At 47.3% G+C, this 19,254-nt stretch overlaps 1 protein-coding gene and 1 long non-coding RNA gene across 4 annotated transcripts; one reads left to right on the top strand and one right to left on the bottom strand.

Moving 5' to 3' along the window:
* Positions 1-10,424: 10,424 nt before the first annotated feature.
* CATIP (ciliogenesis associated TTC17 interacting protein) lies at positions 10,425-16,321 on the bottom strand. 3 transcript variants are annotated; one of them, XM_029933845.1, is made up of 10 exons: positions 16,265-16,321; positions 16,017-16,109; positions 15,479-15,679; positions 15,153-15,208; positions 14,038-14,124; positions 13,682-13,849; positions 12,317-12,402; positions 11,427-11,503; positions 11,039-11,127; positions 10,425-10,860 (listed from the first exon to the last, which is right to left on the bottom strand). In XM_029933845.1, the coding sequence occupies exons 1-10, from the start codon at positions 16,287-16,289 to the stop codon at positions 10,630-10,632; spliced, it is 1,113 nt and encodes a 370-aa protein (XP_029789705.1). In that variant the 5' UTR covers positions 16,290-16,321; the 3' UTR covers positions 10,425-10,629. The 3 variants fall into 3 exon arrangements, with proteins under 3 accessions (XP_029789705.1, XP_029789704.1, XP_029789706.1); XM_029933844.1 differs by having other exon boundaries at positions 12,317-12,441; XM_029933846.1 differs by lacking the exon at positions 15,479-15,679 and having other exon boundaries at positions 12,317-12,441.
* LOC115287430 lies at positions 10,447-11,879 on the top strand. The gene is made up of 2 exons (XR_003906471.1): positions 10,447-10,830; positions 11,358-11,879. It is a non-coding gene; the product is annotated as an uncharacterized LOC115287430 (long non-coding RNA).
* Positions 16,322-19,254: the final 2,933 nt, after the last annotated feature.

Below are 19,254 nucleotides of genomic sequence, written 5' to 3' on the forward strand. Positions count from 1 at the left end.
ATGCAGGAGCTTTCGCTCTCCTCCTGGCCTGAGGCCCACAACACTTTTGGCCCCCTTCCAAGAGCCCTATATTCTGTGCCTTGCCAGCTAACTTTGATTTCAAGGCATTCCCTGCCGTGTGGGCATTCACATCCAGATCACAGGACTGTTCTCCCCAACCACCCTCAGCCCAGACAAAAGCAGTCAGGCCCTTTTCTTCAGTCTGGAGTCCCTGGCCATGAAAGTCCTAATGACCACCCTGGCTTTCATTTCCCATTGAGTGCCTCAGAGGGGAAGACCTTCGGGTCTTCCGTCACGGAGACTTTGATGATTCAGGCCAAGGAGAGCCTTAAAAGAAAGGGGCACCGGAAATCTGGAGCTGAATCTGCCACGCATTCACTTGAGGTTGTCACCAGACCATCCCTTTCTCTGAGCTCGTTTCTTCTGTGAAATGAAGGGCTCAGAGTAGCTAAGAGCTCCAAACATTAGGTGCCCAAGGAGGCCAGGCAGCTAAGATAAACTATGAGACACATGGGATGTAAGAAAAACAGCGTCAAACAACAGACGCCGAGCCTCAGTGTTGGGGGAGCAATAGGGAGTGGTGGAGACTGTAGTAAAACAAGGTCATATGCTCTGTCTGAAGAGGTTGGGGCCTATAGACTTCGGCCAGTTGTCATGTGGGGATGTGTGCCCGCTGTCACCATAGCTTCTGATTTGTCAAGGATACTGGACAATTTGGACTTTAATGCAACATAGGCTTTTTGAATCCTAGGCTCAAAAAGTGGAAAATATTGCATAATCTAAATGAAATATTCCTTTAGGGTAGCTTCTGCTTGGGGTTTATGAGTCTGTAACTTCTGGGTGAGTGGTGGGCGAGATTGTTCCGGCTCCTGATTGCTTCTCCTTGCCAGTCCCTGTGCCCACCCCACCACTTAGGCCCTTCTTCCATGCCCACTCCTGCCCTCTATCCTGCCCTTCTTCCAAGAAGATTTGAGACCAGTCTTTGGGGTTTCCAACTCCACAGTCTGAGACCTCAGGATCCAGAGAAAGCAGGTGCAAGCTCTCAGACCCAGACCTTAGTCAGGATATGATGTATTGCATCAAACATGTTAGCCAAGGCTGGGAGTCAGTCAGATGGGGGCGTTGTCATCCAGTTTCCTGGCTCCTGGTGGACTATGGAGTTTGGAGGGGCTGGACAAGTGGGGGTGCGGGGAGAAGGGCAAATAATGGGTCACAGGGGAGAGACGTCTCGTGTGTCACTGCAATCCTATTGCTTAAGATACCGCCACCATCTCACATTTCCTCATCACTACCTTGGGCTCACGTGGGGATGTCTGGGGTTGGGGGTGGGGTAGGATATTGTGATGGTTAATTTTATGTGTCAACCTGACAGGCTACGAGGGGCCTGGATACTTGGTCAAACTTTCAGGGTGTGCTCTTGGGGGTATTTTTGGAGAAGATTAACATTGAATCCATATGCTGAGTCAACCAGATTTCCCTCCCTAGTGAGAATGGGCCTCATCCAACCAACTGAACAGAACAGAAGGCTGAGTAAGGGAGAATTTGCTCTCTCTGTCTTTGAACTGGGATATTGGTCTTCTCCTGCCTTCAGGCGTGGCTTGGACTGGAACTGAGACCATGGCTCTCCTTGTTCTCAGTCCTTCAGACTTAGAACAGAATTACATATACCATTGGCTCTCTTGAGTCTCTAGCTTGTAGATCTTGGGACTCCTCAGCCTCTATACTCATGTGAGTTTCTTATCATTTATCTGTCTATCTATCTATATTTTCTATTGGTTCTGTTTCTTTTTTTTATGTTCTTTTTTATTTGTTTTTTTGAGAGACAGAAATAGCGCGAGCAGGGGAGGGTCAGAGAGAGAGGGAGATACAGAATCTGAAGCAGGCTCCAGGCTCTGAGCTATCTGTCAGCACAGAGCCTGACGCAGGGCTCGAACCCACGAACCGCGAGATCATGACCTGAGCTGAAGCCGGACACTTAACTGACTGAGCCACCCCGGCGCCCCGGATTCTGTTTCTTTGAAGAGCCCCAAGACACATGTCTTCCTATTTGCATCTTTTGCGAGCTTTTACTTATAGTTAGGACTCAGCGAGTAGGATTGCTTAATAACCCATCAGTACCCTGCACAACCACCACCTTCCAGAAGAGGTAATGTAGTGCAATGGCTAAAAGCAGAGCTTCTGGACAGGGTATCAGCAGGTGGGAGCTAAAGCTCCAGAAATCCACATCGCAGTCCCCTTGGATTTGGAGCCATTGCTGAGTACTAAACCCTGCATTACAAGGGCAAGATTTCATGAAGCCCAATTCACTCAAAATGTACCATAGACTTAAAAATAAATATAAAACTATAAATTTTTAGAAAAAAAGTAGGAGAAAATGTCAGGTTCTAGGATGAGACAAAGACTTGTTAGACTCTGCCAAAAGCATGACCCATAAAGGGAAAAATTGATAAATGGGACCTCATCAATATTACCAATGTTTGCTCCAGGAAGGATCCTTTTAAGAGGATGAAAAGACAAGCTAGAGACTCAGAGAAAATGTTTGCAAACCATATATCTGACAAAGGACTAGTATCTAGAAATAGAAAAATCTCTTAAAACTCAACAGTGAGGGCCCCCTGGGTGGCTCAGCTGGTTCAGCGTCTGACTCTTGATTTCTGCTCAGGTCATGATCTCACCATTTGTGAGCTCAAGCCCCATGTTGGGCTCTGGGCTGAAAGTGCAGAGGCAGTTTGGGATTCCCTCTCTCCTCCTCTTTCTCTGCTCCTTTCCCATTTGTTCTCTGTCTCTCTCTCAAATTAAATAAATAAACATTAAAAAATTAACAGTGAAAAGCCAAACAATCTGGTTAGAAATGGGCAAAAATCATGAACAGACATTTCACCAAATAGGATGTACAGATGGCAAATAAACTCATGGAAAGATGCCCAGCATCATTAGCCATTAGGGAAAGTCAAACTAGAATCATAATGATATATCGCTATGCTCCTAACAGAGTGGCTGAAGTAAAAAAATCACAATACCAAATATTGATGGGGGATGTAGGGAAACTATATCTTTCACATATTGCTCTCTGGAATGTAAAATGGTACAGCCATTCTGGAAGTAGTTTGGGACTCTCTTAGAAAAACTAAAGATGCAGGGTGCCTGGATGGCTCAGTTGGTTAAGCATCCAGCTCTTGATCTTGGTGCAGGTCATGATCTCATGGTTCATGAGTTTGAGCCCCATGACGGGCTCTGCCCTGAAAACATGGAGCTTGTTAGGATTCTCTCTCTCCCTCTCTCTCTGCCCCTCCACCACTCTCTCTCTCTTTCAAAAATAAATAATTTTTAAAAACCTTAAAGATATAACTGCCATATGGTCTAACAGTTGCATTCCTGGGCATTTTCCCCAGAGAAATAGTTTATGTTTATGCATAAATCTGCACACAAATATTTATAGCAGCTTTATTCATAATAGCCCAAACTGGAAGTAAGCTACATTGTCCTTCAACAAGTGAAGGGTTAACCAAACTGTGGTATATCTATACCATAGAATATACTCCTGGGCATTTTTCCCCAGAGAAACTAAAACTTATGTTCATACAAAAATCTGTTTAGGAATTGCAGCTTTATTTGTAATAGAACTAGCACTAACCCCGATGTCCTTCACCAAGAAAATGGTTCAACTAACTTCAGGGCAACCCATGGATTACGGCTCAGCAATAAAAGAAACAAACTATTGATACAATTACTTGGATGGATTTTCAGGAAATCATGCTCCATGAAAGAAGTCTATCTCAAGTTATATATTGATGTTATATACAAGGTTGTATACTGTATTGCTCCATTTATAAACTGGTTTTACAATAACAGAGTTTTGGAAGTGAACATCAGATTAATAGCCACCAGTGGGTACGGCGGAGGGTAGAGAGGGAAGTGGATGTGACTATGGAAGGGTAATTTGAAGGATCCTTTTGATGGTATGACTGTTCAAGTATCTTGACCTTGGTGGTGGTAATACAAACCTACACACATGATAAAATTGTATAGAACTTAACACACACACACACATACACACATACACATACACACACACACATGCACGCATATGCGCATGAATTAGTAAAAATGAGTAAAAACAAAACAGGAAATCTGACAAAGATCAGTGGATTGTATCAGTGTCAATATCCTGGTTGTATTGAAAGCACAGTATTTTAAAAAATTTTTATATAGTTTATTTTTGAGACAGAGAGAGACAGAGCATGAGTGGGGGAGGGGCAGAGAGCGAGGGAGACACAGAATCTGAATACAGACTCCAAGCTCTGAGCTGTCAGTACAGAACCTGATGCGAAGCTCGAACCCACAAACTACGAGACCATGACCTGAGCCGAAGTTGGACCCTTAACCGATGGAGCCACCCAGGCGCCCCGTTGAAAGCAGTTTTGAACCGATATTTGACAGATGTTCATAGAACATTTTCCACAGTCCCCAAAAGGCAGCAATAGCTCAAATGGCCATCAACAGATGAATAAACAAAATGTGGCATATCCGCACAATGGAACATTATTCAACCTTAAAAAAGAATGACATTCTGGTAGAAGCTATAATAGGATGAACCTTGAAAACATCATGCTAAGTGAAGAAAGCCAGACCCAACAGGACAAATATTGTATGATTCCACTTACTCGAGTTACTCAGAATAGACAAATTTATGGAAACAGAAAGTAGAATGAGAAATTCCAGGAGCTAGGGGAAGGGAGAAAAGGGAAGTTACTATTATTCAATGGGTACAGAGTTTTGTCTAGGGTGATTAAGTGTCCCGGAAATGGATGACGGTGATGATTACACAACAGTGTGAATATACTTAATATCACTGAATTGTACACCTAAAAATGATTAATAGGGCAAATTTATGTATATTTTGCTACCCCCAAAAACGTGGGAACAAATTCCTGGTTGTAATATCGTATAAGAGTTTTTGCAAGATGTTACCACTGGGACAAAGTGGGCAAAATGTACATGAGATCTCTCTGAATTATTTCCTACAGCTACGTGTGAATCTGCAATTATCTAAGTTTTTAAAACAGAGGAAAAAGATGGGGTTAATCGAATGAATATTATACTTCAATAAAATTGATTAAAAGTAAACCCACCAGAGTCTCTGGAATCAAATGGCCTGGGTTTGCATGTTGCTTACAGCTCTGTGACTTAGCCAAGTTTCTTAGGCCCTCAGTTTCCTCACCTGGAGAGTGGGGATAATTAAAGTGCTTACCCCTAACAGTTTCTGTGAACCCCAAGAAACCCACCTAGACCTCTGCAGTTAGTTGCTTTTTGTTTGTTTGTTTGTTTATTTATTATTGAAAGACAGAGAGATCACAAGCTGAGGAGGGACAGAGAGAGAAGAAGACACAGAATCTGAAGCAGGGTCCAGGCTCCGAGCTGTCAGCACAGAGCCCTATGCGGGGCGCGAACTCATAAACTGTGAGATCATGACCTGGGTCGAAGCCGGACGCTTAACTGACTGAGCCACCCAGGTGCCCCAGTTAGTTGCTTTTGTCAATTGGGTTCCAAAATGGCCTTGGTCACTCTCACTTCTTTGGAACTCCACATGCTTTTTCTGCTACAAATTTCCTGCCTGTGATGGTTTGCTTCTCAGTCTTGCCCACCAAAGCCTCTGGAGACAGTGGGACTCAAACATACGACATTTGTGATGATTGAATAACAGAGGACAATTCCATTCAATATATCATAAAACAAAATGAGAAAACTATCAAGCTGACTAAGAATAGGAGTTTTTTTTTTAATGTTTACTTATTTTTGAGAGAGAAAGACAGCATGAGCAGGGAAGGGACAGAGAGAGGGGGAGACCAGAATCTGAAGCAGGCTCCAGGCTCTGAGCTGTCAGCACAGAACCCGACGCAGGACTTGAACTCACGGACCGTGAGATCACGGCCTGAGCTGAAGTTGGACCTTAGCCAGCTAAGCCACCCAGGCACCCCATGAACAAATGGGTTTTATCATGAATACTGGTGTTGGGGGAACAGCAGACTCAACCAAAGGAAAGGAAGCACTTGACAGAGATTCAGAAGGCTATATATACATTACCAGCCCTGGGCTTATATTCTATTGTCGAATGTCAAAATGTAAGACGTTCTTATAGGACTCCACCTGTCTGTAGCATGCTTTTAGTTTATCTGCTCACCTATGGCTTCTGCCACTAGCCAGTTGCATGGTCTTGGCTTTAATCTTTCCCTCATCGGTAAAATGGGTACAATAATAGAACCTACCTCAGAGGGATATTGTGAGAAGCACACGAATTCTCATGTGTAGACGGATTAGAATAAAAAGTGTTATGTGGCACTTGCTCTTGTTATGTCTAATCATTTCCCTCTGCCTCCTTGGGCTCCCTTCACCAGGTCAAGTGCACATTAAACATTTCACTGTTTCATGTGTACATTTCCTTCTTAGCACTTTCCGTGGTCTGCACTCACTTTCATCCATGGGATCCTTGACTCCTGTCTCTTCTCTTCTAGGCTGACTGTGTGCCATGCGGGGAGGGGCTGGCCCTAACCCTCCCGGAGCGTCCCCAGATCCCAGTCCAGTGCTTGTTGCTTCAATGTTTGTTTTTCCTTTGTTCAGAGACACATGTGTCTTGTATTATGAAACAAGAGAAAGGGGTCATAGAAGTTCAAGGGACAAATGATACGATCTAAAAGCAAACCCGTGTTGAGAGGGATGTCACAGAGCAGGCTGGGGAGTGGTGGGCTCCTTTGTAAGTTGCCTGACACAGGGAGCTCAGCAGAGGAAGGACCTCTGTGGGTCAAATGTCGCTGCCCTCCCCCCTTCCTGCTGCCGCAGAGCATCAAGGACTGAAAGGACTTTCAAGATCTCTGTGGGAATGCTCTGGGTGCACGGGACTGAGCGACCTCAGTTTCAGTTCTCCACAGATGAAATGAACTTGCCAGGGCCTGGGGCGGGGGTAGGAGGGCCCCCCTGCGATCCAGCCATGCCTATCTCACCATGACTGAGCACTCTGGAACCCAGCCTCTCCTGCCCTATTGTGTTCCAGTCGTCCTGGCCTTCTGGTTGCCATGCTCAAGGGTCCCTGCACTTGCTGTTCCGTCTGCCTTCGATGCTTTTCCCACAGCTCTTCACAGGTCTGACCCCTTGTCATTCATTCAGGTCCCAGATCAAGTGAGATGCCAGGAAGGCCCTTCCTGAAGTCTCAGCCCACAATCCTCCAACCTTGAGTCACTCTCTACCCACGACTTGGCTTTATTATTATTTTAAAAGATATTCTCTCTTTTTAAAGTTGATTCACTTATTTTGAGGGGGTGGGGAGGAGCAGAGAGGGAGAGAGAGAATCCCAAGCAGGGTCTGCGCTGTCAGTGTGGAGCTGGACGTGGGGCTCAATCTCATGAACTGCGAGATTATGACCTGAGCAGAAATCAAGAGTTGGACGTTCAACTGACTGAGTGACCCAGGTGCTATTTTTTTTCATAAATGTCTGAAATCGCACATATGAAATTACTTCTTGTGTTTATTACCTATCTCCCCATGTGACCTGTAAGCATCATGAGGACGGGGACTTTGTCTTGTTGTTGCTGATTTCCCACTGCCCAGAACAATCCCGGCACGTGGAAGGGACCCAATATTTGTTGGTCTAAGTACCTGGTTGAATGAAGAGACCTCACACTCCAGAGCTGTTGCTGTATGCTAGCCACTAGCCACATGTGGCTAAATTGAAATTAAAATTAAAATAGGGGTGCCTGGCTGGCTCAGTCAGTAGAGCATGCAACGCTTAATCTCACGGACGTGAGCTCAAGCCCCTTGTTGGGCGTGGAGCCTATTTAAAATAATAAAAATAATAAAATTAAGGTAAAACTCTAGTTCCTCAGTCATATTAGCCACATTTCTAGTACTTCATGGCCACTTCATGGCAGTCTAGTGACTGCCCTATTGGACATTGCAGATACAGAACATTTCCATCACTGTAGAAAGTTCTGTCGCACAATGCTGGGCTAGACCATAATGTTTTTTTAATTTTTTATGTTTTTTATTTATTTTTGAGAGAGAGACAGCTCGAGCAGGGGAGGGTCAGAGAGAGAGAGAGACACAAAATCCGAAGCAGCCTCTAGGCTCTGAGCTAGCTGTCAGAACAGGCCTACATGTGGGGTTTGAACCCACAAACCATGAGATCATGACCTGAGCCGAAGCCAGACGCTTAACTGACTGAACCACCCAGGCGCCCCTAGACCATAACTTTTGTACTTTTACTCCTCACTCGTGTCTTTTTCTTTGCCTGGAATGTTCTATCCGATCCTTAATAAAAATCTTACACATGTAGAATTTGGGAATGTTAAAACAAATAAACAAACCTTAAAATCAGTTCAACAATTACACCAAATGTATCCTAAAGTATTTTTGATTCATGCCAAGATTTAGCTACAAAGATGTTCAACGCAACACTGTTTATAACAGCCCCTCCCAAACCCCAGAAAAAAACCCCAAAAAGCAGGCTGTGGGGGTGGAGGGAGGAGATTAGTCAAATTATGGTAGAGCCATTAAAATAGATGACTACTGAGTTGCCTGGGTGGCTCAGTTGGTTAAGCATCTGACTTTAGTTCAGGTCAGGGTCTCACAGTTCGTGAGTTCAAGCCCTGCATCAGGCCCTGTGCTGACAGCCTGGAGCCTGCTTTGGATTCTGTGTGTGTCTCTCTCTGCCCCTCCCCTACTCATGCTCTGTCTCTCTCTCCTTCAAAAATAAACATAAAAAAAATAGATGACTGTGTAATGGCATGGAACTCCTTTCAAAATATATTGTTAAATGAAACAAAGGCACTTATGATACAGGAAAAAAGTTACAAAACACAAGGAGATTGGGGTCAGAAGTTTCCAGCTTTATCTACAAAGTTTGAAACTTGTAAAGAATATAATTAAGAATGTAATTATCAGTCAATGGGCATTTGTTACTGTATGATTTCATTTTTGTTAAAAAAAAAAAAAAGTCCCTTGAAGTTCTAAAGACCAGATCAAACATCCTATATAAAAATGCTTGACACTTCCTGGCTGGCTCAGGCAGAAGAGCATGAGATTTTGATCTTGGAGTAGTGAGTCAAGTCCCACTTTGGGTATAGAGATTACTTTAAAAAAAAAGTACTTGATGTGAAGCTAATATAATATTGTATTGCAACTATACTATAATAATAAAAAAAGATAATGTGAAGACAATAAACAAAGAATTGCTTGCCAGAGTAAATGCTGAACAAACAGTGGCCACTTTTATGCATAGGAAAAAAAATAAAGAGGGGTGCCTGGGTGGCTCAGTCGGTTGAGTGTTGGACTTCGGCTCAGGTCATGATCTCATGGTCCGTAAGTTCAAGCCCCCCATCAGGCACTGTACTGACAGATCAGAGCCCAGAGCCTGCTTCAGATTCTGTGTCTCCCTCTCTCTCCACCCCTCCCCTGCTCAGTCTCTGTTTTTGTCTCTCTCTCAAAAATAAAAATAAAGACATAAAAAAAAAGAAAAAAAGAAAAAAGAGTAAAGAGGGTATTTGCCAAAATGTTAAAAGTGGCTGCCTCCAGGTTGAGAAATGGGTGAATTCACTTTCTTCTTTTGGTTTGTCACGTTTTTCCCAGTTTTCTCTAGTGAACATGTATTTCTTTTGAAATAAGGGATGGGGACAATAAAAGCTATTTTTAAAAATTCTTCAAGGCTCAAGTCATGGTTCTCCATGGAGCCTTGCTTCCCTGGGTCCTGGGTCATGGCCACCCTTGTCACAGCACAGGGCTTCTCTGGAGGTCCCTCATCTGGAAGAGGCAGGCCCATGAGTGAACAGATGGAGAGATGAGGCCTGCACCCCATTACCAGCTCCCCGTGAGAAGCTTGCCTAATATTTGCTCATGAGCCGCCGCCAGCCCTGGGCAGAACAAGCCACTGGCCAGACTGACATTGTGCAAGGTGCCTACAGAAGACGATGATCACCTGACTATCCGTTTTCTCAGAGAGTGGGTAACGGGGCGGGGGGGGGGGGCTGCACGCTGTTTGGAGGTTCCTGTGTCTCAGTGGAAAAACAGGTGGAGTTGAGAGCTGGCAGCCCCTGTGTTCCAGGAGGCGTCAGAGGTGATGAGTGAGGCCGGAGGTGATCCAGATCCCTCACCAGCCCCCGCTCTTTTTCTAGGTTGGGGAGGGGGGAGCAGAAGCAGGGCTCCCCACTTAGTGACATCCAGAAGGATTCTGAGGGCCAGGAAGCCCCCCCCCGCCCCACTTCCCACTAACCTAGTGACTAAGAGTGTGGGTTTTGGCATCCGACATCCAGGTTTGAATCCTGCTCCCTATGCACGGACTCTGAGTTACTTAACCTTTCTGCGCCTCTATTTTCTTATCTGTAAAATAGGGATATTAATCATAGCATCTCGGAAAAAGACTGAAATTCGCGAACAAACTCTGTTAACAGTTCCTCTTTTTAGCCAAGACACAAGACTCTGGCCTGGGAAGGTTCCAGGCGCTCACAGCGGAACCACGGAGGCGCCCCTTTTATTCCCCCCAAAAAACCGCAGCACGAAAGGCGCGCTTCCGGAGCGAGTCCCTCTGCGTCCCCTCCAGGGACAGGGATGCTCCGGCTTCCCACCCAGTCCCCGAACGCCGTCCTAGTCCGTGGGGCGCTCCGGGTCCAGCGAGCGGAAGGGGTTGAGCCGGTCGGAGGAGCGCAGGGAGGGGGTCGGAGGGTTGCGCTTCGCGAAGGGTCCGAAGTACTCGGCGGCGAAGGTGATGGCGTCGGCCGGCTGGCGCAGGAGCAGGAAGAGCAGGAAGTCCGAGACGAGCGCCTGGGCCTCGGGGTGCTGCCGCAGGTAGCTGGCGTGGCTGAGACGCAGCTCCTCCTGGTGGGGACCGAGCGTGAGCGCGTCCCGGGAGCCCGCGCCCCGGGAGCCCGCCCTTCCCTTCCCTCCCCCGGGGTGTGCGTTTCCAGCAGGCGCCGAGGGAGACCTGCAACGGTGGGGTTTATGCTGGAGGTGGGGTGGGGGATGGGGACCCCAGGCTGGCCGCAGCCTCTCTCACCTTCCGGTCCACGAATTTTGAGTAGAGCTCCATGTCGTCCTCCCACACCAGGGGCTGCTTCTCAAATACCGGGCCGGGCTGGATCTCATCTGGGTGGGGAGGGAGGGAGGCTGCACCCCCCACCCCCAGAACCTTCCCCACTTACAGCGGGATGCCCAGGAACATCTCAATGGCAGGCTGGGGCAGGGAGGGGAGAGGGAAACCCCAGGGTTCTGCTCACCTGGCCAGAGCTACCAGAAGGGGTTCCCTGCAAAATGATCCTCCCCTAACTGCCTAGGGGTCAGGGGCTGGAGGACAAAACCTCTCCATCTCATTTCAGGTTCTGATCCCACACCGCGGGTGTTCCCGGCTCTCCTTCACTCTCCCACCAGCCAGAGGCTTCACTCACCCTTGTCCCTCAAGACAGGCATCTTGGTGATCATGCAGCACCCTGGGGAGCCCATCTGGATTCTCTTGGCCAGGTGCCTGGAGTACAACACAGGCATGAGAGTGCGTGTCCTTCCCGCTCCCTTGAGGGCCGTCTCAGGGGCCTCCCTCCGTTCCTCTCCAACACCTCTGCTCCAGGGTTCCAGGGTTGTGTTCATTTCTAGATCCCCAGGTAATGGCCCCTGCTTTTACTGTTCATGCCCTTTTTGTCCTGTGCTGGTGTGCCAGGTCTGGCAGGAGACCATCAGCGCTGAAAATGATGAATTTCCAGCTGTGTGATGCTCAAAATAGAAACAACATGCTAACTTATTAAATAAGGAAAGCCAACAATGCTCTGATGACTTTTTTCCCCCAGTGTAACGGAGGATGATATCAATACCTCTTTGGAAACTTCAAGAAGTAAATCTCAAACAAACTTCTCTCCCCCCTGAATTTTCTTATGATTTGGTGCCTGTGCCATGTTGGCGACAGCTTGGCAGTATGTGCGGCAGGATGCTTTCCCCAGCACATCGAGTCTGTCAGGTGTCATGTTGTTCAAACCTTGGTGTTCTCCAGTAGCACACCCACCACCCGTGGCAGCCGCTTTAGCTATTATGCTTTAGGCCTTGTGGGGTCAGCACTGACCTCCGCAACCATTCAGAGCTCTTTGGTGAGGGGCTGGGAGGCACGGGACCCATCAAAAGAGTGAGTAGATACGTAAGGGGAGAGTGAATGGTTGGGATAAAGCAAGGGCGGCATTCTTCCAGGCGGTGTCCCCAGAGAGGGCCGTCTCCCTTTGCCCCGAGCCCGCCGAGATCGAACCCCCGTGCTTGTGCTCACCACTACCCCTTGGCGCCGCTGTCAGTAGCTCACCCATCAGAGAGCAGGTAGAACTGGCAGGAAGTGGGGATGCCTTCAGTGGAGTGGACCGTCTGCTCCACGATGAACACATCCACCTGCTGGGGGCCCACCTGGATCGTCTGGGTGCCCAGGGCTTGCTGGCAGCAGCCAACATGGAGGGAAGTGAGGTGGACACCCAACAGGGTGTCCCCGGATCTCACCCTGGCCCTCCTCTCCACCTTGCCGCCTCATTCCTTCTCGTCAGTGATAAGCAACCCTTGACTGTCCAGACCCTCAGGCACCAGAGGATTTGAGATGCACCCCCAAGTTAAGTGCCCCCCCCAGAGAGTCAGTTCCTTGCTGCTTGTGCCCCAACCTTCCCTGCATCATCTGGATGACCTAGGGTTTCTGGTTGGCAGATTTAGTTACAGGGATATGGCTCAACCAATTAGGTGTGGGGGGGGGCTGGGCTATTTGAGGGAGGGGGCGGTGATGCTGGGAGGCGGGGACTAGGTTGAGATCTGTGGCGGCCTCGCCCAGCCCAGGCTGCACCTGGCAGGCAGCCCTGTTGTAGTTAAAACTTAGACCCCTGTATATTGGCTGCGGCCGTGGGGAGAGAAGCGCTAACATAAAACATGTGTTTCAAAGAAGATAGGGGGAAGTGAGGTGTGCCTGCTTGTGTCAGACACATTGCTGTTTGTGGTTTGTGATAGAAAAGACTAGAATGTCACTTACAAAGTTGGTCAAATCAGCCTCCAAAATTGTGTGTATTTTAAGAGAGAGAGAGAGGAGGAGATAGAGAATCTCAAAGCTTTGCTCTGTCAGGACAGAGCCCGACTCGGGGCTCGATCCCACGAACCATGAGGTCATGACCTGAGCTGAAATCGAGAGCTGACACTTAACTGACTGAGTCACCCAGTCGCCCCCCAAATGTGTGTTTAGAGGCACAGCTTTAAAATCTCTGATTGCAGGATGTCCTGGGTATGTTGATTAGTTTCAGCCACAATAAAGAAAAAAACGCCCTTCTGGTCTGAGACATTATATAAAAGAACATTTAAGTGCAGTTGGAAATGGTGCATTTCCTAATGTTAAAAAATATGTCTTTAAAAGTAGCCCTCCACCATCTTTTTTTTTTTTTCCCCCTGGACTGACTTTGGTGCAAAAGCATTGCTTCTCTCAAGTGCTCCCAGCTTTGGTCCCTCTAATTCACTCCACCTGTGTCAAACGTGACCTTCTGACGAACGCAGGCTTGCTTTCTCCTGTCCTGGAAGTCCTACCTCTTCGATCTCAGCCCACTCCCTCTTTCACCCCGAAGCTGCCTTTTCTCCCACCTCAGCGATCACTATGACCCTTCCGGTTTTCCCCAGGCCAAGCCCACCACCCAGGGAGACCCCTTACGTAAGTGGAATGGCAAAGTTTGCCCTCTGTGTCTAAGGCCAGGAACTGGGCATTGTTGGGCACCAGCTGCCGCCAGGCCATCATCCTCAGCAACAGTAGGTTGGCGGCCTCGGAGACGAAGCCCTGAGTTGACCTCCAGGGGAAAAAAGTCGTTTTGGTCTTCACATCCTGTTCAGGAAAAATCTGGGTCAGGGACATTGATCTGGGAAGGGGTGAGGAAGACGGGAAAGCCAGGTGTTGGGCATATGGTCCTTGCTGAGTCCCCATGCCAGGCTCCTGGCCTGACACAATCTGGCCCCTTCTCTTGGCTTCCCAGACGACGTGGCATATGGCTTCCACCTGTCTCTTGCCCTTACCTCCCCCTCCTTGACACTTCTGGTCATGGCCAGCTGGTCATTCTGCTTCATCAGACTCATCTTCCTCTCCATGGGGAGGATGTGGAACTAAGGGCCAGAGCACAGAGCGGGGAATCACCCAATTGTACATGAACAGGACCTCCCAGAGGCCAACTTGCCTGTTCTCTTTAATAAACAAAAAGACTGAGGGAAATTTGGATAGAAAATCTTCCATATGTAGTAAAGTTCAAGAGCACAAGGCAGGGGTGCCTGGGTGGCTCAGTTGGTTAAGCATCTAACTTCAACTCAGGTCATGATCTTGTGGTGTGTGGGTTCAAGCCCCGCATCCGGCTCTGTGCTGTCATCCCAGAGTCTGGAGCCTGCTTTGGATTCTGTGTCTCTCTGTCCCTCCCCCACTTGTGGCTTTTTTTTTTCTGTCTCTAAGATAAGTAAATAACCTTTTTAAAAAATATAACAAAGGGGCGCCTGGGTGGCTCAGTTGGGTAAGCATCTGGCTTCTGCTCAGGTCATGATCTCACGGTTTGTGGGTTTGAGCCCTGTGTCCAGCTCTGTACTGACAGCTAGCTCAGAGCCTGGAGCCTGCTTCAGATTCTGTGTCTCCCTCTCTCTCTCTGACCCTCCCCTGCACACGCTGTCTCTCTCTGTCTCTCAAAAAAAAAAAAAACATTAAAAAATATAACAAAAAAGAACAGAATGCATATTATGGTATAATACAAAGTTCAAAAGCGAATGCAGTTCAGAATACAGGTTTTAAAAGGCAAGAACGGTTTCTGTGGGAAGGTTCTTAGGCACGAGTAATTTCCAATGGGTAATATGGTTCATGTTCCAGAAGTCAGTGAGGTGGCTGGGGCAGGGTGTGGGAGGCACAGAGCAGGAGAATTTGGAGGTGAGGTGGTGACAGGCCCTTGGGAAAGGCCAGGCTCTGGGAAAGGCCAGCTGCGTGACTGATGCTCCTGACGGACTGGTTTCCAAGTTGTATGTGGTGGGGATTCCAGGGGAACTTGGGGAGAACGGGGTAACAGTCTGTTGAACCCCCTGTTCTTCCCTCCCTCTCTCCCAGGGTCTCTATTCCCACACCCTGGTTTGGAGCCAAAGCCGGGGGCCCCAGGAGGTACCTTGATAAACTCCTGGGTATGTTGTTCCATGATATGCAGGTCCCACGAGAGATAGCCTGGGGGAGGAGGAGAGCACCGCCATCAGCATGATGGGACTGGCGATTGCAGGGAGGGAGCGTGGTGGCCCAGTGTGACCACGGGGGAAAACTAAGGGGTGCTCTTGTCTCAAGTCCGTGGCTGTCTGAACCTCCCTGTCTCCCCCACCTCCCACACACCCTCTTTGCCTCATTCTGCTCCCAAGGTGAAGTGGAGGGTTGGTCCTGGGTAAATGAGGGCTGCGGGGAGGAAGGATGGAGGTGAAGTGCATCAGGCAGCAAGAACTCTACCCAGGACCGAGTTTCCGCAGAGCATCTTGTCCATGAAGCCCCGGCTAAAGGCGTGCACGAGGAGGCAGTGCGACAGATCACCAAATTCGTCTTTGTATTTCCCTCTCTGCGCCTCAATGGTCAGCTCTCCCTGAGGCTCCCCCGTGTCCGAGACCATGGCCAGCGTCTCGGAGAACAGCAGCATCTGCAGCTCCTCCTGGTCTGGGGGTGAGGGTCCCATGGGGACAGATAAAGCCCCAGCCCCCGGGCCTCGACCCTCTGGCCCTCCAGCCACCCTCTCCACATCCCATGTGTCTCAGGCAGCTCCTGCCTTGCACCATTGGCCTCTACAGCAGTCAGCGGATGAAGACCCCTCCCCCCAGTCCCCGTATCCTTGGGGTCTTTCTTATCTACAAATAGGTCTCTCCCCCTTTCTGAGTCACAGGCCAGTCAAGGCGGAGAGAGCCAGGGCCAGGTCTGTGTCTTCTCTCTTCCCTCCTCTCCACATCCGTGCCACCCCCGCCCCCACCCCCCCTGCCCCCCAACTGTCCAGGCTCACTGAGGTTGCTGAGGAACTGGATGGCTTCAGCATTAGCCTCTGGGAGTGGCAGACTCTCATGAGCTGAGGGCTGGTGGTCCTTGACTTTGGGACCTAGGGATGCAGGAAAGGCCGAGATGGCGTCCTTAGGGAGAAGGACAGGTGTGGGACAGAGATCCCCAAAGGGTAATCCTCCAAGCCCACCCCAAGGAAGATTGTGAGGGAGAAGATGCCCTTCCAACTTCTAGTCTTGCCAGCCCTCTTCCCACCTGTGGATTGATGTTTCGAGGACATGCTGCTTTCTGCCACCGGATCTGTGTTCAGCTGTCTCCATGGCAACCGGAAGCCAGCTACCGCCTCTTAAAGGGCCATCAACACATCTCACTAAACAACAAGACCTTGGAGGCAATGGTAGGAACTGTGGGGCTTGGAGCTTGGGCCATGTCTGAGGTATTATCCTGCAGAGGGAGCATTTGACACGGTAGGGGGATGACATGGGTCATTAGAATGACCTTAGGGATACCTGACTGACCTTAGTCAGAAGAGCATGCAGCCCTTGATCTCCGTGTTGTGAGTTTGAGACCCAGTTTGGTGTAGAGAGTTTTTGAGATTTATTATTATTTTTTTAGCTTATTGTCAAGTTGGTTTCCATATAATACCCAGTGATCTTCCCCACAGGTGCCCCCCTCCATGACCATCACCCCCTCAGTTTGTTTTCAGTATTCAAGAGTTGAGAGAGAGAATCTTAGACTACATGGTCAGTGAAAACCCCGACATGGGGCTCAATTCTGTGCCCTTTGGGATCATGACTTGAGCCAAAATCAATAGTCACCTAACCAAGTGATACACCCAAGTGCCCCTTATGCAATGTTAAGTTTTATTTTTTATTTTTTTAAAGTTTATTTATTTATTTATTTATTTATTTATTTATTTATTTATTTTTAGAGAGAGTGCAGGAGTTGGGGAGAGGGGCAGAGGGAGAGAGAGAATCTTAAGCAGGCTCCATGCTCAGTACGGAGCCCAATGTGGGGCTTGATCCCTTGACCCCGGGATCATGACCTGAGCTGGAATCAAGAGTCTGATGCTCAACTGAGTGACCCAGGCACCCTGTCTTCAGGAAGATTTAGAATTATGTGTAGAACTGCCTGAGAAAATTGAACTAACAATATTCATTTGTGTATGTGTTATATTGTGCATCTTTAGTATTTCAAGTTCTTTAAAATAATTTGGCATGGAAGGGTGATTAAAAGAATCCTGAGGGGCACCTGGGTGGCTCAGTCAGTTAAGCCTCCAACTTCGGCTCAGGTCAGATCTCACATTCATGGGTTCAAGCCCCGCGTCAGGCTCTGTGCTGACAGGTAGCTCAGAGCCTGGAGCCTGCTTCCGGTTCTGTGTCTCCTTCTCACTCCGCCCCTCCCCCTCTCATGCTCTGTCTCTCTCAGTATCAAACATAAATAAAACATTAAAAAAAAAAAGAATCCTGAGATTCTAATGTAAATCAGACAATTGAATGGCAATTGGCTGGCTTGGTCAGTGGAGCCAGCGACTCTTGATCTTGGGGTTGTAGGTTTGAGTCCCACGTTGGGTATAGAGATTTCTTTAAAAGAAAAAAATCTTAAATAAATAAATAAGTCGGGCAGTTAAATAGTTGATTTAGACTGAACCTTGAAGGTAAGTTCCTACTGGGATTGTAAATACACCTAAACCTTTTTTTAAAAAACCATAAACTTTGCTATGTTTCTGTCTTTACGTTTATTAGACTGCAATTACAGTACTTGAGGGAGGGCTGGTTTCTCTTTTTTTAAGAGAATCGAATTCTTTCTATTTTACTTTACTTTCTTCCAGCTTTATGAGATGTAGTTGACATATATGATCAATTACTTTTAAAAAGGAAACACAATATCTGGAATGAATAAATACAACATAAACTGCTTAAAGCAGTTTTAATTTCGGAAAGAAGACCAATTGTTTTAAAGTTTTAAAAATGTTTTTTATTTATTCTTGAGAGACAGAGACAGAGTGTGAGCGGGGGAGGGGTTGGGAGAGGGGGGAGACATAGATTCTGAAGCAGGCTCCAGGCTCTGAGCTGGCAGCCCAGAGCCTGACCTGGGGCTCAAACTCATAAACTGCAAGATCATGACCTGAGCTGAAGTCGGACGCCCAACTGATTGAGCCACCCAGGGGTGAAAAGAGGACCAATTATTAATTAAAGCCCTTTAAAAGTTATTATTAACATTCACTGGATTTATGATTAAAATACAACTGATAAGTTGAACTTGAAAATGCTTATGTTTTAAATTTTGCAATTTAAGAAACTGAGAAATCTTAATTTTATTTGTTATTATTATTTTTTAAAGTAAGCTCCATGCCCAATGTGGGGCTTGAACTCATGACCCTGAGATCAAGAATTGCATGCTCTGGGTGCCTGGGTGGCTCAGTCAGTTAAGCAGCTCTCTCTCTCTCTCTCTCTCTCTCTCTCTCTCAATAATAAATAAACTTTAAAAAAAAAGAGTTGCATGCTCTACCAACTGAGCTAGCCAGGCACCTCTAATTTTATTTTTTTAATTTTATTTTGGGTGAATTCTGAATAAGCATTTCTCTGCACATGGAAGACTGCCAGCGGATTAAGAAACTCACAACTACTTTAGGAAGTAGTTTGTTAGTTCCTCAAAAAGTTAAACGCGGAGTTTCTGTCTGACTTAGCAATTGCACTCCTAGGTCTATACCCAAGAGAACTGAAAACATCTGTCTACACGAAAACCTGTACCCCAGATGTTCACAGACCCATGATTCATAACAGGCAAAAAGTGGAAAAAAGTCAACCGCCAACTGACAAATGGATAAACAAAACGTGGTGTGTATATACACGATGCAATATTACTCAGCCATTACAAGAGGAAAGTTGTGACGTTGCTGCAGCAGAAGCCTTGAGAACATGCCAAGTGGGAGGAGCAAATCACAAGAGGCCACATATTGTCTGATCCTATTTATGTGAAACGGGCAGAAGAGGCAACTCTGTGGAGACAGAAAGCAGATCACTGGGTGCCTGGTGTGGGTGCATGTCACTGAGTGACATCAGATAGGCACACCGTTTCTTTGGGTGATGAATGAAAATGCTGTAAAATTAGATTGCGATGGTCACAAAACAGTGCATATACTAAAAGCTACTGAGTTGGACTCTTTGAAAGGATGAATTTTGTGGTATGTAAATCGTATCTCAGTAAAGTTGGTAATAAAGATTTAAATAAAATCTAAAAAC

This window comes from Suricata suricatta, chromosome 3 (genome assembly GCF_006229205.1).
Source record: "Suricata suricatta isolate VVHF042 chromosome 3, meerkat_22Aug2017_6uvM2_HiC, whole genome shotgun sequence".
In the NCBI taxonomy this organism is placed as follows: Eukaryota; Metazoa; Chordata; class Mammalia; order Carnivora; family Herpestidae; genus Suricata; species Suricata suricatta.

Excerpts from the sequence above, each read along its gene's own strand:
- CATIP (XM_029933844.1), bottom strand. The coding sequence starts at position 16,289 with ATGTCCTCGAAACATCAATCCACAG. Across the intron at positions 12,442-13,681 it reads AACTTTGCCATTCCACTTAC|CAAGCCCTGGGCACCCAGAC; the intron begins GTAAGGGGTCTC and ends GGCTGCTGCCAG. Across the intron at positions 11,128-11,426 it reads GCCTGTCTTGAGGGACAAGG|ATGAGATCCAGCCCGGCCCG; the intron begins GTGAGTGAAGCC and ends CTCCCCACCCAG.